The 20,535-nt window shown below is 36.4% G+C and overlaps 1 protein-coding gene across 2 annotated transcripts in view; it reads left to right on the top strand.

The window, feature by feature from the left end:
• Positions 1-18,545, top strand: part of LOC140156353 (ethanolamine-phosphate cytidylyltransferase-like) — a 39,072-nt gene extending 20,527 nt beyond the window's left edge. The window contains exons 8-14 of one of the 2 annotated variants that reach the window (XM_072179326.1): positions 1,638-1,673; positions 5,838-5,976; positions 6,890-6,966; positions 7,722-7,799; positions 10,885-11,016; positions 12,393-12,481; positions 14,814-18,545. In XM_072179326.1, the coding sequence (XP_072035427.1) occupies positions 1,638-1,673; positions 5,838-5,976; positions 6,890-6,966; positions 7,722-7,799; positions 10,885-11,016; positions 12,393-12,481; positions 14,814-14,937 (675 nt within the window). In that variant the 3' untranslated portion in view covers positions 14,938-18,545. The remainder of the gene's footprint in view (positions 1-1,637; positions 1,674-5,837; positions 5,977-6,889; positions 6,967-7,721; positions 7,800-10,884; positions 11,017-12,392; positions 12,482-14,813) is intronic. The other variant, XM_072179331.1, reaches the window with a different exon arrangement.
• Positions 18,546-20,535: the final 1,990 nt, after the last annotated feature.

Here is a 20,535-nt window from a genome sequence, read left to right on the forward strand (position 1 = left end):
TAGCACACATTGTCACATGGTTGCTAAACTTTAATTCTCCTCAAGTGCGGTAGTGGTGTAGGCGATTATGTCGCTGATTGCAGTATCGAATTCTGTGTGTAATGCTAATTGGGCAGAGCGCACATGCACGTATCCAAGGGCGATGTGTCTGCATGTTTGTGGTGCGAAAAGCATTGATATCACTACCAAACTTAGTTGAACCAAAGTATAGGCAAGTTGATGATGATGATCTATATAATAATACGCTATTCTCTGTCTGTGCTCTGTTTGTCTGTCTGTGACTGCTAATGTGAGGCCACCGTAGGTCATACGGGGCTCAAACTCGTTGGGTGGGTGCAGCTTGGTATGAGGAAGAACGAGTTTATATTTTTAAAGGTCAAAGGTCAAGGACGGGGTCAAGTTCAATTGAAGTCTAATTTCAAATACTTTAAATGGCAAATCTAGCCATGCCATTGTGTTGACCTTGGACTATCAAACAAAAGTTTCCACGGTGACCTTTTTGTCGGACCAACTGTTAAGAGGTCAAAGGTCAAGAAAGGTAAAAATTTCAAACTGCCCCTATGAAGCTCAAACTTGGTGGGTGGATGGACCTTGGAATAACAAGTAAAAGTTTCCACGGTGACCTTTTCGTCAGACCTACGGTTAAGAGGTCATAGGTCAAGAAAGGTAACAATTTCAAATTGCTCCCATTGAGCTCAAACTTGGTGGGTGGGTGGACCTTGGACTATCAAACAAAAGTTTCCACGGTGATCTTTTCGTCAGACCTACGGTTAAGAGGTCATAGGTCAAGAAATGTCAAAATTTTCAATTATCCCTATGGATCTCAAACTTGGTAGGTGGGTGAACCTTGGACTAACAAACACAAGTTTCCATGGTGATCTTTTCGTCAGACCTACGGTTAAGAGGTCATAGGTCAAAATTTCAAATGACCCTCTGGAACTCAAACTTGGTGGGTGGGTGGACCTTGGACTAACAAACAAAAGTTTCCACGGTGATCTTTTCTTCAGACCCACGGTTAAGAGGTCAAAGGTCAAAAGGTCAAAATTTCAAATTGCCTATGGAGCTTATACTTGGTGGGTATGTGGAAATTGGACTAACAAACAAAAGTTCCATTGTCACCTTTTTGTCAGACCTAGCTACAGTTGAGAGGTCATAGGTCAAAAAACAAAGATTTCAAATTGCTCATGGAGCTCAAGCTTGGTCGGTGGGTGTAACTTTGGCCAAGGAAGCCCAGGTTTGCGTTTGTTAGGTCATCCATGGTCAACGATTTTGAGATTTGCAAAAGCCAATAACTATGACAGCCGAGAACCGCGAAATACGGGTAACCGCCTAGTAATAAATAATTTGTCAAAATGGGTAATCCCAGCTGAAATCCATATACCCCCTATAGAATACATGACCATAATCTTCTACACAGAGGGTGTAAATTTCAAGTGGAGTTACTTAAATGGGTGTCTGCCTTTGAAATCAACACCACATGTGTGGGAGATTAGGGTAATATCTGCCATATGGGGTGTATGGGTTTCAACTGGAATAGCCCATTTGATTGGTTCAGATTGTGTCACAAAGATTTGCATGTCACATAGTGTATTGTGTATGTTTAAGCTAAACAATCCATTAATGCTTTATTCATGTAGGGATCTAGTGCCCAACCTAGGGAAGATACAGAAGCTGTAAGTTTGACTCCATCTACTAAAGGCATCCAGCTCCATTCTTTCTACTCACAAATAATTATGGCTAAATCACCACAGAACCTTGTGCATCTAAAATTAGCTGTCACACAGATATCTTGTATAATGTTTCTGACTATATACTAGTTGATATTTTGATACCCAAGGTCACTCATCCATGTGGTGTAAAATATCCAATTTAACCACCACCTAGCATTGCCAGAAACTCAGTACTTAGCAATTTGGTCCACCAATGAGGCATTAAAAAGGCATTTAATAAAAAGGCCCCATAACTTTTGGCATTGGGTGATTGGCATTCAGGTGATTGGAATAACCAGGGTAGGCATTAACCTCGGTTCGATGAATTGTAACTCCCCATGAATCATAACTCGTTGAATCATAACTCCGCATCTTTCTAAAGATCACTAATGGAGCCTATGATAGATTGAGAACTTGCAGTTATTGAAAGCAGTTATGTGATAAAAATTGGGATCAACAATTTTCTCTGGTTACTTTTCTTTCATGTCCCTGCTTCTGTGTCTAAACCACAGAATTAAAACCAGAGAACCAGGACTCGACCGCCATCTTGATACAGACATGGAGAAAAAATTGGGGGTATTCGGTTGCCCTCGGAATGCGCTCGAGGCATTCGTTGTCATGCAAGTGCGACATGGATGATGGGCGCATTTGAGAGACTCACTTGACGCGACCTGCACGCGAGTACCAAGACGCTTCAGATGAGACGCAGAATTATTTTCGTTCGTCTCCGCGCACCGTCGCCAAGGACCCGAATACCCCCAATTTTCTCCCCATAGCTGACGGCTCGATTGTACGTGGCGGTATAGGGAGTCCCGGTTCTCCTTCTCTAATTCTGTGGTCTAAACCATGACAACCAAGTCAGCAGGACACCTGCAAGACAGCTAATGATTTGATATACTTAAAGACAGGTGACAAGACTAACAGAGATGAGAATAAAAATAAATTGAGAAGCAAAAAATCAAAACAATACTCTCCCAGGCATTTCATATAGAATTCCAAAGCATTCTTCTTACGTTTATTCACCTTTTCGGTAAATCCCATTAGCCTTTGCGACTATACCTGAGACCTCATCATTTGACGTCAGGCCGATCTGCGCCGATGCGCACATCGTGTTTCGAGCATCATTACTGCGCATAGCAAGTCGGCGTGACGTCAAATGACGAGTTCTCAGGTGTACTCTCAAAGGCTTATGGGATTTACCGAAAAAGGTGAATTGAGAAGAACATTATATGCTCCACTACACATTACACACAGCAGCCTTTTACCAAAGAAATTATAAACTCATTTAACATACTTGGGACTTTTGCATGAAACAGGTATGGAATTCAGCAAGGAAATCACCAACTGATTGCAAGAGCATTTTATTCGAGTATGCTTGTATCCTGATCTGATCAATGGGTACCCATTTCAATAAAAACCTGTTGCATTTCAGTATTTTTGCACTTGCAGGGTTACTAATGTTGCACTTATTGCTACTGTTATTCTCATTATCCCCCGTGCCTCATAATGTAAAACCTCATCTACAAGCATATAGAGTGTTTTGGATTAAAGCTAAATTAAAACTAAACAGGCATAAATATACCAAAACAATAGATTGGTCATACAATAGTACTTGTTTGTATATGCTTGTATCAGTAATTTATTTGCTTAAACTCCATAATGTTATAATTTTGTTGATAGATAAGATGACCTAAAAAAGTAAACAAAACATTGAAAGCCAGCTTGATGGCATGGGTCACATCCCTAGCAATCCCACCAATTGGTTAATCACTTAGCACACCCATTGAACATGACTGCTGCACATTATAGCCGTCACGATATATATGCAAGAGAGATGGCACTCACTTGTTTTACTCCTGGTTTGGTAGTGATAGCTATTAGTGCCGTCGTCGACATGCCTTACGACGTCGGTATACAAATTATATCGGCATGTCGACATTAAAAAACGGTGCCGACGACAGCACTATATAGCTATAGGTGGCAGGTCGCATTAAACACTTGGTGCCTCCCTCCCAGTGGGGCTACACAAGGGGCAACTCCCAACCATATCACCCTGAGGCTACATTAAGACTTAATATGTTTTTTGTCCTTCAATGTATATATTTGTTATTGCACAACTAGTATTTGTACACAAGTAAAGCATTTTTTTGAAACTGGCTCTTTCTGCTTTGGGTTTTGGAAGCGCATCTTGCATAATTATGATATGCATCGTTTTACCATTTTGCCTGTAATTTTGATTTTGTAATTTTGATAAGAATTGGATCAAAAGTGAAAGTCATTTGGGTGTATGGTGCACATTTAATTTAACACTTTTTGCCCTACCAGAATATAATGAGGCTCTTGAGGATCTTTTATTCTAATTCTTATTCAATTTTTAAATACTTAAAAGTAAATGTGCTTTTTTACAGAAAAAAATCAAGTTACTTTTGTATGAACGAAACCGTTACGAACATCTAAGCCACCGAATCGCGTTCTTAATTTGTGCACGTTTATTATGCAAACGCATTATCGAGTGATCATTGAGGATCTACAAGCATGCCGCCGTTGCGTGTCAGCGCGCTGGCTGTCATATATGACTATCCACTATCGTGTCATAATGTGTAGGTGAAAACCAACCAAATTGTGTGTATTCTTGACAAGACTCACCAACTGAATTAGAATCCCTCTTCTTAATAACACAACCATTTCATATAATCATATGACCTTTGAATCACACAGAAGTCATACCGCTTCTTGCTCGTCATTGCTGATGACATACCACTTCAAGACACCAGCTGCAGTCATTCCACGTTACATTGTATTTTATCACCTAAAGTGAATTTTGAATTGCAGCATCTAATCAGAAGGATATGTTATGAATATCAAATAAGCTTACAGGGTGTATCAAAATGATTGGTACCCATCAATTTTGATGTTTATTGAAAAGCCTGCCTCTTCCAAATATAACAGTTGATAGTCTTGAAATGTCCAGAATGTATAGTTTATGATTTGTTTTACAATAAATCTACAAATTATTTGGATCTTATGTTGAATTTTGATGTGTCAGGCTCATCCATTATCAATGGAAACTGATCGGTACCAATCATTTTGATACAGCTTGTATATATTTCACCACTCAATTTGTCTTTTATGTTTTGCTACCACATTCATATCTGAAAATACCAGACATGTGTTACTGCAACTTCTGAACCACATAATTGTTTGTGCGTGTGTCAGCTTATATGGCTCATGATTCCAGAACATTGAAGAGATAATTTGTTTTTGTTTTTTCTTCAAGAGTTGCACTACATGTATTTTGGTATTCAGATTATGTTTCAAATATGTTATGATACAGGTAATCTCATCATTTTGTGAATAATTAATACAATTAATCTATCCTCCATTTTAAAGAATTGTTGGTATTTTGGAGTGAAATCTCTATAATTATTATGCAAGGTTACTAATTTTACATCTTTAACAACTTTGTTAGTTGTAAGTTCGCATGACTAGTCCAATAAATTTCCATTTACTTGCAGACGTTTTGAAAACTTTCAGTTTTCTTTTTCGACGTTATTGTTGCATTGACAAAATTTATTGGACTAGTTGTATGACCTTACAACTAACAAGTCTACTATGAACAGTCCTGATGAATTTGTTCAAGAAAAATAATAAACTTTATACAAATTTGTACATGACAAATAAAATTATCATGTTATTGATTGTGTTTCAAAATTTAAACAAGACCATCAGAATGCCATAGAAGAGCATAGACCCCGGGGCGTTTATTACAGACAATACGGTATTTAATATTATTAAAACATTTGTAGATTGAAAGCAAAGTAATACTTCTACGCTACTCAAATAGGAGTGCTTTCACCAGGTCAACCGACGTCTTCACTGGATATTACATAGAAGTATTATTTTGCTTTCTATTTACGTTTACCGCTACATATAAATATACATCATTATATTTTGTAGATTGTTGATACTAAAAGATACAAATGTATGTTTGTTAATATTATGATAGTTGAAACCACAACCTTTTGATAATAACATTATGAGCTTCAAACAAATTAGCTCAAACCACTGCAATGAAGGCTTAAATATATTTCAATAATAATTAGTGATATATCTCTTTTGCTGTTGCAGACCTCAACAATGCGCAGTCCATACACAGGAGTTTCACAATTTCTACCCACCACACAGAAATTACTACAGTTTGCATCAGGCATAGAACCCAAACCAGGAGACCGTATTATCTACTGTGCTGGTGCATTTGATCTATTCCGTATCCTTTCTGTTCTTTTTTTTTTTTTTTTTTTTCCTTTTAATTAATGTTATGTTGTGTGCCCTGCTACAGAGGCTGTTGGGTTGTGCTTTCAGCCTGTCCCTAAGTTGTCTGCCTGTTTATTTGCTTGTTTGTATGTTACCTAGGTTGGTCCAAGTTACAGACTTAGGCGAAATGCCCAAACCATCCTAGCTATAGCCTATAAAAAAGCATTTTGGCACATATAGTTAATTGGTAGGGAATATAGCAAGAAATACAAAGAAGCAGAGAAGGCCACTCCCAAAAATCAATACAACAATTATAATCTTAGCCCTTGTGTAGAGAGATAAGAAACTGGAAATTCATATCCCATGACCTGATACAGGCTGTTTGGCTGATGTAAGATTTAATTTGAGTGCTAGAAGAATCAAAGTTGAGGTAGACACATAACAGAGGTAAATTGCATATAATGGATATCATATATTTCATAATCTCAAGTTAGTAATCAGCGTTTGAAATAAGGCGCGTCCTTGCGTCAAATACCCGTGAAAGTAGGCGCGGACCCGCAAATTTCCTACGGTACGGGTCCGTGTGACCCGTATAAACTGAACCAAGCAAGGAGCAGAAAATCCTAGTTTTGTTGTTCCACTGGAAAATCTGGTTCACATAATACGTCCAGCTCCCTGAGTACACTTTCATTTTAGTTTCCCATCAAGTTTTCAACCCAGGTTTTCAATTTTCTTGAAAATTAGTGAGGACCCTTGAAATTTTAAAGGCAAGGGTCCGGGGTCGGACCCTTGAAAATTGGTGAGGACCCTTGAAATTTCAACGGCAAGAGTCCGGGGACCCTTGTATTTTCTTTCTTATTTCAAGGCCTGGTAATAATTGATACAATCATGTATATAAATGTCCTTGACTTGTGCAATTTTCTCAGATGCTGGGCATGTTGATTTCCTAGCAGAGGCATTGAAGCTGGGTGATTATGTCATGGTAGGATTACATACAGATGCAGTAAGTACAAAAGTATTCTAACTCATATAAGTGAAATTAACCATAAAATTATGCATTTCTACGAGATAAGCTTGTTATAAGGGTTGTATGTGCTCAGACTTGGAACAACAAGAGGTTGTAGAGATTATGTCTGCAATGTATGCAGTGTAAAAGCTTGTCAACTTGTAGCAAGCTTATATGTGACGTGTCATGTCAAAAGGAGACACTTTTGGGCAGGATCGTAAATGGAGAAATAGCCAAAAATCTGCCCAGGGGTGATTTTTTCACAATTTGGGTTTGTTGTGAATTAATGTTTAAAATATTGTCTGATAGTTTCAGGCTGGAATATAACTGGCATCTTGTATTTTTTGAGACATTTTTCCAGGTAATTCCTACTCTCAACATTGTCAATAATATTTTAAAAGGCCGATATCTCAATTTCCAATTTTATGTGTACCATAACTCAATATCTTCGCTTGGGTATGTCCAATTTCATCGGGGAAAACGGCATTGTGGAGCAAAATATATCTATATTTAAGATATGTAAAAACCTCAAAATTGATAACCTGCCCAAATGTGTCTCCTTTTGACATGACACATCACATATACAGGAGGTCACACAAGCTTGGATTATGAAAAATATAAGTTCACTGGAACTTGGGAAGTATATTTATGTTAATATACAAATTGCATGTGTGAATATGTGCATATGAATGCATGTATGCATTTGACCTAGTGACCTATATTCACTATATTTGTTTTTCTTTGAATTACAGGAAATCAACAGGTACGATGGAAGTAATTATCCCATTATGAATATTCATGAACGAACACTAAGCGTGTTGGCATGTAGGGTAAGTAATATGGAAACAATTACCCCATTATGAATAAACACAATAGGTTAATAAATGCGTATCACTTGCTGGGAGTGAAATTGTACAAAATAATGCACTTGTACTGAGATGTTGATGCATCAAATGCATCTCGAGCAACAAATGATAACGCATTTATTAACCTATTTCATGCACGAGAAAAAAAAATCCATGATTTTTGGTATTTTTATAACAAAATTGTCACTAAAAGTGTTGGAAAATACAAGCAAATATAAATGCATCAACCCTCAAGAAAAATTAACATGTCCAAAAGCATTGCGCGCAGTACATGGAGTGCGTGCCTGTGCATATATACACAATCAATGTATGGTTTGGATTTTTCTAATGCTTGGTTCTCATTATCTAAGAGTGTATGAAATGAACACTAAGTTCATAAAGTTTTCACGGAAGTGTACACGGAGTGCGTGCCTGTGCTTATATACACAATCAATGCATAGTTTGGATTTTTCGAATGCTTGGTTCTCATTATCTAAGAGTGTATGAAATGAACACTAAGTTCATAAAGTTTTCACGGAAGTGTACACGGAGTGCGTGCCTGTGCTTATATACACAATCAATGCATGGTTTGGATTTTTCTAATGCTTGGTTCTCATTATCTAAGAGTGTATGAAATGAACACTAAGTTCATAAAGTTTTCACGGAAGTGTACACGGAGTGCGTGCCTGTGCTTATATACACAATCAATGCATAGTTTGGATTTTTCTAATGCTTGGTTCTCATTATCTAAGAGTGTATGAAATGAACACTAAGTTCATAAAGTTTTCACGGAAGAGTACACGGAGTGCGTGCCTGTGCTTATATACACAATCAATGCATGGTTTGGATTTTTCTAATGCTTGGTTCTCATTATCTAAGAGTGTATGAAATGAACACTAAGTTCATAAAGTTTTCACGGAAGTGTACACGGAGTGCGTGCCTGTGCTTATATACACAATCAATGCATGGTTTGGATTTTTCTAATGCTTGGTTCTCATTATCTAAGAGTGTATGAAATGAACACTAAGTTCATAAAGTTTTCTGTGCTGAGCAGGTTGCACAGATAGTCCATATCTGTGACCTAACCAAAGAGATTAGTGCCAACTCCAAATAAACCCAATTATGGTAAATCTGTGTTGTCAGTTCACGATGGAGACCAAAAATAGTGTACCCCCCAAATCAAATGATAATTTGTGTCTTTAAGTGCTTGAACATAAACATGTTTGGAATTAAATAAATATGTTTGCTCATGTAACTCTTCAAGTGCTATTGGCACAATGCAATGCACACATAACTTCAATAATTACACATTTAAAATCAAAGTTTTGATTCATGAGCATGGCAAAATGATGTGGAGGTACACTATTTGGCTCCCAATAAACGACATGCAAACATGTCAGAATGTGGACCTAACACAAGTTCTCATAAATGAGGCTATGTTTGTAAATTAATTTTCAATTTAAATGAACAATTCTGCCACAACAATTCAATGAATGCTCAAGATATTTATTTAATAAGATTCTTGAATAAACGAAAGTTATGAGCAATGGCTTTGGCATTTTTATTGCCAATATATGATATAAAAATGGAGTCGTCTCAGACAAAAAACTTTGGTTGAAAAGTATATACCGTGGTAACCAATGATCATATCAAAGCGACAATATAAGCATGCATTCTCCAACACAAGGTGAATGACTTATTATAACATAATTATACTGTGTTCAATTCATTAAGGGGAGGTGATCGTTTGTGCGTAATTATAGAGGGCCAGGGGATTCACTCTATCATTATAAAAAAATATTTGAAGAAATCAAAGAGCCCTAGGAATAAAAATTGTAGTGTAATTCACGCCAGACACAATTTCTTTTAATGACAAAAATGAATTTTTGTAATCGATCAAAAACCAAACGTTTTATACCAATTTTGAATTTAGCCTGAATCAGTAAATATGGCACCTCTCGCCCTTTTTTAGGTCAAGGCTGTTTTTACCATTATGCAGCGAACCATTGTTGAAGCTATTTCACATAAATGTTCAAAACACTCTAAAGAAAGAATGTGGCCATATACTGCTGAAATATCTTTTGTTGATTTCAATGATGTCTTAACGTCGTAAATTTTAAGGTCAAATTCCTAAAATCAAAACAAAACATTGCGACGCAGATATTCCCCGACTTATGCAATTTCATCATCGTATCAGTGTCTTTATTATTTGTTTGAGGCCTTTTCCAAACGTTTGTGCTATTTATGCATAAAACGGCCAATCTATCTTTATAAAATGCATCATTTTTTATGTAAAGAAAAGGCTAAAGATAGCATTATGAGATTTATCTTTTATTATTACACTCCTCTGATCATCTGCCTCCGTGGCCGAGCGGTAAAGACCGGGACTGATAATCAATGATGCTTGAAATCGTTTGTTCGAGTCCCATCAAAGCCTGTGGTAACTTTTTTTTTTTCAAATTTCATGATCGCATTCCGAAATGAGTAACTTGTTGGTAAATCGTGTATCGTATCCTTAACTACCCAGGGCACTTCAGTCAATCATCTTTACTGGGTGCTTAATTATCCCATTTATTACCAATTTTACCATGATTACACCATTTGTGGAGCGGCCACATATTGGCAAACTTTTGACTTGAGAAAATCATCAAAATGGCGCTGACCATGGATGTAAACATAGGATGATGTCAAAATCACTGCAAAATTTGCATTTTTGAGTGAAAATTCATGAATATATATGGTGTTAAGTAGGCCCTAGATAGACGGGCATCCTAAGATCGGGAATATGTTGTGCAATAAGAGGCATTTTAGGGTACACAGTGGCGCAGTGATCCCTCTCGTAGGCCTCAAAACTCAAGGCATGTATTCTATGTCATTCTCCATCTTGCTGAAGTGAATGATGATCATAAACTTAAATCAAAAAAGGAAAGCATGGGCGCTTTAAATCTTCAATTTCACAATATGAAATGTCACTGGGTGGGCGCTATAGGGTCTTGGGTGCTAATGTAGCGAATATGGTAGATGCACTACATCTGCTAGGTGAGTGAATTTGTTCTGTTTTTTCTTGCAGTATGTTCATGAAGTAGTCATTGGAGCACCATACAAAATCACAGAAGATGTTCTTAATCATTTCAAGATCGATTTAGTAGTTGGTGGAAATACCCATGTAGAACCATGCAATGATGGATCTGACCCTAACGAGGTAAGCTTATGCACTTTGAGAGTATGTAATTTTGAGAGACAAAATTCCAGTTGCATTCTGAGGATTTACATATAGCAGTGCCTGGGCACATTGTGATCATAATGTAAATTTGGTGATGAAGCTTTGCCCAATGTATTAAGGCTAATGGAATGACCAGGCCCATGGTACTCTGTACAAACTGCCGCCTTTACCAATTTGGAGGACACACCATAATCTCATTATATGCATATTATGACCCTGTTTTGTACCAGCGGTCATGTCTGTTTATGTGACGAACAGTGAACTGTGTATACACAAGATGCCCTCAAGGTAATCAGGCCTGGAAGTCACCTTTTTGTACCATCCCCATGCATCTGTCAATCACCATGCACAACCAGTTTGTTCGGTTTAAATAAGGCGGAAAAAATAAGACTTGTAACACCATTTATTGATATAGAATGGCGTGCACGCTGTTGGGCGCAGTGCTTACGCTAGTTCTGCATTGTGTAATGTGTGACTGGGCATGCTTGTATAAATTTACGTGAGCTGGGACTTTATTGATGCACGCAGTAACAAAAGCCTAATAATTACCGCCTTATATAAGCCAAACAAACTTTAGGGGTTGTGGCACCCAGGGCTAAGGATACATATGCCCCCCTGATTCTTGAAACAATTGCGTGCAGAGCGTGTGAAAATTTGCACAAATAGGGCCTATCACTAATTAATTTTGGTTATAATGAAGTTGAATATCGGTCTTAAATTGATCTTACAAATGATTTTGTGCTGAACTGCGCACGAAGGTTACGAAAATTTTCACTTCCATCATTTGTGTGCACTGCAAATCAGTGTGACGTCAAATGACGACATCTCAGGTTTACTCGCAAAGGTTTATGAGATTTACCTAAAAGGTCAATTGCTCTCAAAGAAAGCCCAAAATGTATTGTCTGGACATGTCCCTACCCACTGCAGTTTCTTCCTTCTTGTTAAGTCATAGGAAATTGGTCTTTACACCACCGATTGCTCTGTAAAGGTAAATTATGAATTCGGCCCTGTCTGTTCCCACAGGGCATACATGTATTGCCATCAGTGACCGTATAATCAGGGTTGCCAAAAGATTTCAGCCCGAATCGCGGGTCAAAAAAATCGAAAAGTCACCCAATTTTTCTCTTAACCATTGGTTTCTATGGGGCAGGAAACTAGCGGAAGTCGCGAGAGCCAATGTTGAAAAGTCGCCCAATTTTTTTCTTAACCATTGGTTTCTATGGGACCGGAAATTGTCAAAAGTCGCGGTAAAAATCTTCAAAAGTCGCCCAATTGGGCTACCAAATCGCGGGTTTGGCAACCCTGCGTACTATTGACTTAAATCAATATATCTGTTGTTATTATTTGTCATTTAGATACCCAAGAAGAAAGGTATTTTCAGACAAGTGGATTCCAAGAGTGAGTTATCAACACCAGTAATAGTAGAGAGAATTATTACAAATAGGTAAGCAAATAGGGAATGCACACAGTGAGTTATCAACACCAGTAATAGTAGAGAGAATTATTACAAATAGGTAAGCAATAGGGAATGCACACAGTGAGTTATCAACACCAGTAATAGTAGAGAATTATTACAAATAGGTAAGCAAATAGGGAATGCACACAGTGAGTTATCAACACCAGTAATAGTAGAGAGAATTATTACAAATAGGTAAGCAAATAGGGAATGCACACAGTGAGTTATCAACACCAGTAATAGTAGAGAGAATTATTACAAATAGGTAAGCAAATAGGGAATGCACACAGTGAGTTATCAACACCAGTAATAGTAGAGAGAATTATTACAAATAGGTAAGCAAATAGGGAATGCACACAGTGAGTTATCAACACCAGTAATAGTAGAGAGAATTATTACAAATAGGTAAGCAAATAGGGAATGCACACAGTGAGTTATCAACACCAGTAATAGTAGAGAGAATTATTACAAATAGGTAAGCAAATAGGGAATGCACACAGTGAGTTATCAACACCAGTAATAGTAGAGAGAATTATTACAAATAGGTAAGCAAATAGGGAATGCACACAGTGAGTTATCAACACCAGTAATAGTAGAGAGAATTATTACAAATAGGTAAGCAAATAGGGAATGCACACAGTGAGTTATCAACACCAGTAATAGTAGAGAGAATTATTACAAATAGGTAAGCAAATAGGGAATGCACACAGTGAGTTATCAACACCAGTAATAGTAGAGAGAATTATTTCAAATAGGTAAGCAAATAGGGAATGCACACAGTGAGTTATCAACACCAGTAATAGTAGAGAGAATTATTACAAATAGGTAAGCAAATAGGGAATGCACACAGTGAGTTATCAACACCAGTAATAGTAGAGAGAATTATTACAAATAGGTAAGCAAATAGGGAATGCACACAGTGAGTTATCAACACCAGTAATAGTACACACCCCACATAATGTGTAAGTACACATAGAAACACCACCACACATCTTGTCATGTCTGTGTGTTGCTCTTGGAGGGCAAATAATGTACCTGCAGTAATAATTTTGCTATGTTCCTGTCAAGTTTTGATTCAAAGCATGGGGTTGTTTGTGTTCTGTGTGTAACGTGTCAAAAATGTGCACTGAGTACGCAAACCTTTGTAATGATCAAGCTTAAAGATGCAATTGTTCAATTTCGGGCTCTTGCCAAAAGACGCCGGTGGTACACTATTTGCCCTCTCCAAGCGACAAACCAAAATGGCGGATTAATCATAGCATTACACATGGGGTAATTTTGAGTGGGTACTCTTTGGGTATAATCTCTTTGATACTGATCTAAAACCATATTCAGTGTTTCAATACTGAGCTACATAACCTGAAATTCAGATTTACATTGGAAGCTTTTCTAGCATGTGAACCCTAAACTTGCTGTGGACAGCCTTAAAATTCTAAAAGTAATTAAATTTAACCAAATGGGATAAAAATGTGTACCTGCTCTTCAGTAGCGACAGAAGGAAACAGGAATATATATCAAATAGGCTTGTATTTAATTAACAACAGTCTAGTGGCTAGTGCATGGTTTACCAAAATATCCTGATTAGGTAACATAACAAAACCAAACATCTTTCTGAGGTGCTACTATAATACATATTTTGATACAGTCGTGTGGGCAACAAGGGTAGCGCTAAGTTGCTTTTTGGGGTCCCAGACCCACCAAAATAGAGTTGGGACCCCCTGTTTTTAAATTTTCTGCAAGTTCAGGGCAGGGGTGTGATTTATCAGGATTTTTCCTGATTTCAGGATTTTTTGTGACCAAAATTTCCGCAATTTTATCGATTTTCAGCCCAATTTTGTGTGTTTTAGCCCAATTTTACGCTATTTTTCAGGATTTTTTATTACTTTCAGGATTTTTCCTGAAAAGCTAATCACACCCCTGTCAGGGGTCCCTGCAGACCCCCAGTTTTTCAATCTAACGCTATTGCAGACATACTATTTATGCTGCATTTGTGCAACTGGGACTCACCAAACTCTACTCCGGACCCCCTACTTTTTAATTTTTTGCAAGTTCGGGGGTCCCTGCGGACACTCAAGTGTTTAGTTCTAGCGCTACCCCTGGTGGGCAAGGGTATTGGGCAAGCAAACAGCATGTATATGCACCTGTTTTGGCACAACGAAATCAGAGGCATGGCAGCTTATATGACTTTACTAACTGCTCACTTGATTGCAACTCGCATATTTAATACTACTATACCAATTGTCTTACTTTTAGCAATTTAATTATAGATGTACGTAGATCCTTATATAATCAGAGCATTTGTTTTCTTGTCCATATTCAGGCTCAGGTTTCAGCAGCGTAACAAGGCCAAGGAAGCCAAGGAAATGAAATTGATACAGATTATGGAGAAAAAGAAGCAGGAGGCAGAAGCACAAAAAGCAGAGACTGAACAGACCAAAAACTGATGAGCATTCAGGCTTTGTTACACTTGCAATCATACCGGCGGAAATATGGATATGAACTGGTGAACTGTTCGTTTTAGGTTAAAAAAGGTGAATTGTTGCATGAAAGTAAGTAAAAGGTTAAACAGGTGAAATATAGGTATAGAAGTAGGTTGAAGGGTGAGACATGTAGATTAGGATAATCAAGCCTTACTTTGGATCTATATTTTGTTTACGGGTATCTTTGTAGGCGATGAGAAGTCAAAACTATGGTTTTGTTCTGCATGTTTGAAATAAATTAAAAGTTTTTGTCAAAGAAGAACGGCACTTGTTTACATATTGAGAGCGTGCAGAGCGTAAACACGGAAGTGGGGTTCTGATTGGCTGAATCAATCGTCTGACAATCATAGCAACAGACCGATAATCTTTTTGGCCGATTGTGCGTCAAATCATTGGTCAGAGCAGATCAGTGCCCTTAAGTGAACACAAAGCTCTGCGTATGTCGCTCATTAACAGTACGCTCGCGTCAATCTGAGCAAGGGACTGCCGTTCTTCTCTGAAACCCAGTGTAATGTACACTATTCACCTTTAAACCCTTTGCACACATGAATTGAAATTAAAGTAACAGGGTGAATCTGAGTTAGTGGAAAGATACAAGCTTGTACAAGATGGCTATAGTATTCAGCAAATTCCTTCAGCATGGTCCATCTTGTACAAGATGACCAACAGTTTTGGACCAGACAGATTTCTGTCATATCTGATAACAGCAAACTGCATTTTTCGTCATCATGATGCTCACTCTTAAATTAATATGTAAAATTGTAAATTGATAACTTTTAGAACAAATGTTTTTTAAGGTGAATGGAATTCGAAGTAAGGAAACCATCTTATCAAATAAAAACTCCCAAGTTTCTTTACCGCATATATTTGCATGTCATCATCAATTTTTGCATATCATGGTACCAAGCCACTGCATAATAACAAAAAGTAATTAGGCCTAAGGGTAACTTGAATAATATCAACTTTGTTAAGATATACATAAGATTAGTCCAAGTGTGTTGTTATTTATGGTGTTGTTTTTATACACTTTCATACTTGAATTTCATAAGCAATGTAAAAGCAAAAATATATAAATATTTATGAAAACATGCATTATTCAGAACATAATGTGGTGTTAATTATATTGGTATCGCGAATACTGTATTAAAGTGACATGTATGTTGGCTTTCTGGGTGAAGTAAAACTGTAACTTTATGATGAGTTACTTATGATTGAATAAGTTTAAAACACTTTATGAAATCAGCCGTTATATTGATATGTAAAGAATTCAGTTAAACTGGGTGAAGTGAAAATTTCAATTTAAATCCACACACAATTTTACTTTCATCTCAAATCCAGTTGCAGTTGCATGTTCAATCTAGTTGAAAATATTTGCTATAGTTTAAAATTATATTCCAGTTGAAAATTATTGGAATTTATAAAATTGTTGAATTTGACACAATTTGAGAAAATGTTGTTTGGAATTCCAAAATCTTCAACATCTTTTCCACTTTTTATGAATAAAAAAAGTTGGGAGCTAGAATTATTTAAACAGTTGATATTGGTTGGAAGTCTTCAAATGGATAAGCCCAATGTAACTGCATGAAGACCCCAGCATGGATATGTAAAGAAGGTGTGCCTGTACATATGATGTGTGCCTTTTATAATGATTTAAAACTCAATAATAGTAATTGTATATATTAATGTCTTTCATGTTCTGGCAAGAGCCGAGCTTAAAATACATGGGCCTAAAGGTGATTCATTCCTAAATTTCACAAAATGGGTGTATCCTTGGTGTGAAATATTTATGAGTTGGGCTAGTTTAAAGACTCTATTGAGGAATTAAGCAGCTTATGGAATAAAGCTGTGTAATCTTTCAATACAAGATTACTGTGCTACGCTAATTCTGTGCAGTTTACACAAATGATAAACCCAAAAAAGCCCATGTGAGCAATATTTGGCAATAGAAAAAAGTGGTCAAGGGCTGCTTTTCGTAGAATCTGTTTGTAATAGCCCTCACAATCAAAAACATTTTTAGAAAGAGGTGAATAAACAAGACACCAATAGAGGTTATCCACTTTACTCATGTGTGACTTCTAATAAAAAGGCACTGGTTCCCGTATTATTCCTCATTCAAACCAATTCAATGCATGACCTCTGAGTTACCTGCATGACTTTGGCGGGCTATTTTGAAAAAGTCCTAAACAAGGTATAGCAGTCGATGATAGGATATGCAACTTATAGAACACGGATAACCTCTATTAGGAAATGCATGTAATCAATGGCACTGGCATTGTGGTCATTCATCATTGTAAAAAATGGAATAGTTTTAGGTCCTTGACAGCTTCATGCAGATTGGAGAAAGTAAAAAGCTTGTTACATAGTGTAATTAAAGCTTTCTGCATATTTAAAAGCCTGATTATTTCAGTTTTTTCTAGTAAATGAAACAAGGAGATTGTATTGTACACTCATTTACTCTTCCATCATATTTCATGATACTAGAAGGTTTATAAATCCAGTATTTTGTATTCATGTCATCATCATATGGCATACTTAAAGAATGGTGTTTTTTCCTACATGTTGGTAGTTTCACTTTATTTTGTACTTTGTCATTAATTTTGGCATAATGAGGGCACCATGATTTACCCATTGATGGTGAGGTTGTGATAGAAATGAGTTCTTATTTTGAATATACATGTATATGACTTGTTGGAATATATTATGTATCATTTGCATTCTGTTGCATGCTGGTAAATTAGTGTTTTATGTAGGGTTCTCACAGTCCTTGAAAGTCCTTGAATTTGAAAACACCTTTTCAAGTCCTGGAAATTTGCACAAGGTCCTTGAAAGTCCTTGAAAATTTGAATTTAACCTAAAGTATAATTTTGACAAAATTGGGGAATTCGTTAATGCACAGCTTTTTGTGTTGTGGAAAGTCCTTGAAAATCATGCTTTTGGACCTTGAAAGTCCTTGAAAAGTCCTTGAATTTTAAAGGCTTAAGGTGTGGGAACCCTGTATTGGTTGTTTGATCTCATTTTTGCTTGTAAATTAATATATATGTGACATGATCAAGGGGAATGAGTCCCATGTCGACCCTGGTCGAAAATGAGTTTTACATGTGATTCTAAAGAGGCCATTTAGAGCTTTCAGAAACTGAAAACCCCATGTTGATACGACTTTTCTTTCCGAAATTACATCACTTTATCACTCGCTGAAAACAATAGAAAACAAAAGAATTTGAACACTTTCTTTGCCAATATCTCAAAATCAATGTTAGCGACACCCGACTCATTCCCCTTGATCGTGTCACATATATCTTTCTACAATTATGTAATGTTGAACCTTCACTTTTGTACTTTTTTGCTCATTTTGTTCACCATGGCGATAAGGCTCCTTAATGTCCGTCTTTTTATTATTATTACTATTATACTTTGAGATTGATATTTATGCCATCCTGATCTCTAATTTAATGGGGAAAGTTGTATGAAATAATTTAAGGCCTAATAAAAATTGTTTTATTGGCGTACCCCGACCTAGGCCCTACCCTAGTTCTTTTTTTTTTTTTTTGCCAAATAAATAATTAATTAATTAATTTTAAAAAGTAAATCAAAAAATTAAAAAATCAAAAAATCAAACAATTTTTTAGGCCTAATGTGCTAGTTTTATAAATAAAGAAATAACCATATTTGGCCATGTAAACAGACAAATAACTATTTGTATGTATGCTATATGTGTACATGTACATGATGGTGAAAAGTAATGTTATTTTAATCACAGATATTTTAAGATGCAGGGTGTCCTTAAAGCCATAATGTACGATCTTATAATATGAAATTGGTTCATTTTTTCAAACCTGATTTTTTGGCATATCCTAGTAATGTTTACACATGTCCCAACTTGCACCTTAATGGAAATGGCCAAATTTGTTGTCTTTGTAAGTCAACAGAGCAAAGTTCGACATATTATCATAATTTAAAAATTATGATAATATGTCCTCCCATAGAACTGCATGTTAAATGGCCAAAATAACCAGTGGGGTTTCTTTCACTTTACCTTGTTATTTTAACTGAAAATCGACATCAACCCTTCCCGTCAGTTATTACTAATATTATATCAACATTTTGAATAAAGAATAACAAAATTAAAATTTAACGGAAATCGTACATTAAGGCTTTAAGCGGGGGCTTTAAATGACCAGTACCCATCCAAATGACGGATTTTATTGTATATGAAGTTATTAATGTGAGTTGTTGCAGAACCTGAGGTAGCGGTGTTTGTGTTCAAATTTTGAGTAAAGTAAAGCCTACTTTCACAGGGACAGGTATGGGTTCAATATGTGAGATTCCAAGGCTCACTGTAGTGGTTTTATTTCTCCCATGCATGCATTTTCCTGGGAGGGGTAAAATAGCAAAAACTTTGGATTTGTCCTATTATTTGTCATGACTTAATTAACTACAATACATATGGAAATACAAATGTGACCAGTGGCATCCTTGACTTGTTTGCTATAAGATCAGAAATAAACTGTATTGTTTAAACACAATTACCAAATCTGGAAAGATATGGCCTGAAGGCTCTGACTTCCTTTTAATTCGATTAAGATGTCAGTGTGCTTTCCATGACCTGCTAAACATCATCTATTTTTTGCTTTTAGCTTTACATTGCCAAAAAATTAACATTGTTAACTGCTATACGCTGGCGAAGTTATGTAATAATCGGATTAACTACCATAGCAATAGGTGAAAACAATTTTTGAATATACCGCGCTGCACTGATACGTTCACGCAGTACCTCTGCATTGAACCATATCATGCTGATCACTTGCACCTGTAAGATAAGTATCTTTGAAAAGACCAGTATTGTATTCAATCTATGATTGGTTTACATACACAGGTGATGAGTGTAACCTGCTTGTAGTGCAGCACGATATGTTCAACATTGTTTTCACCTATTGCTATGGTAATTAATCCAATTAATTACGTAACTTCGCCAGCGTATACTGAATACTGCAGTGTCTTTGAAAAAAAAGGCTATGTCATGTATGGGTATAAATCACTTTGACACACCCTGTTTAAGTACCAAATGAATTCAAATCAGTATTTGAGCCATTCTTTTCAATGTCACAAACATGATCCAAGATAACATTGAACCATGTGGTGAACAATAAACACGTTTATAGCTTTTTTTTTGTTCTTGACAAATCAAGTCAAAGACAAGTGACACAAAGTTAACCTAAAAACATTTCTAAACAATTGTCTAGTGTACAACAGGTGCCAATGTCAAGGTGCCAAAGGAGTCACTCACTCACTGATGAAAGATGGAGTACCATCTGAAAATTCCGAGGTAGGAATTAATTCCTTGTGCTTGTATCAAAAGTTTAAATCAAAATCATGATTTATACCAACACAGATGAATTTTCATGAACAGGTGCCAATCTTGGTCACACTTGTGACATCCAAAAAAAGTCAAATTTGTGTATTCTTTGCCATTATTATGTTCTTTGCCATTATTATTTAGCCTATATATTAATAATTTAAATTAGATGTATGTTAACAATGTAACTGTGATATATATACACAAAT

The sequence above is a fragment of the Amphiura filiformis genome, chromosome 1 (assembly GCF_039555335.1).
Source record: "Amphiura filiformis chromosome 1, Afil_fr2py, whole genome shotgun sequence".
NCBI lineage: Eukaryota > Metazoa > Echinodermata > Ophiuroidea > Amphilepidida > Amphiuridae > Amphiura > Amphiura filiformis.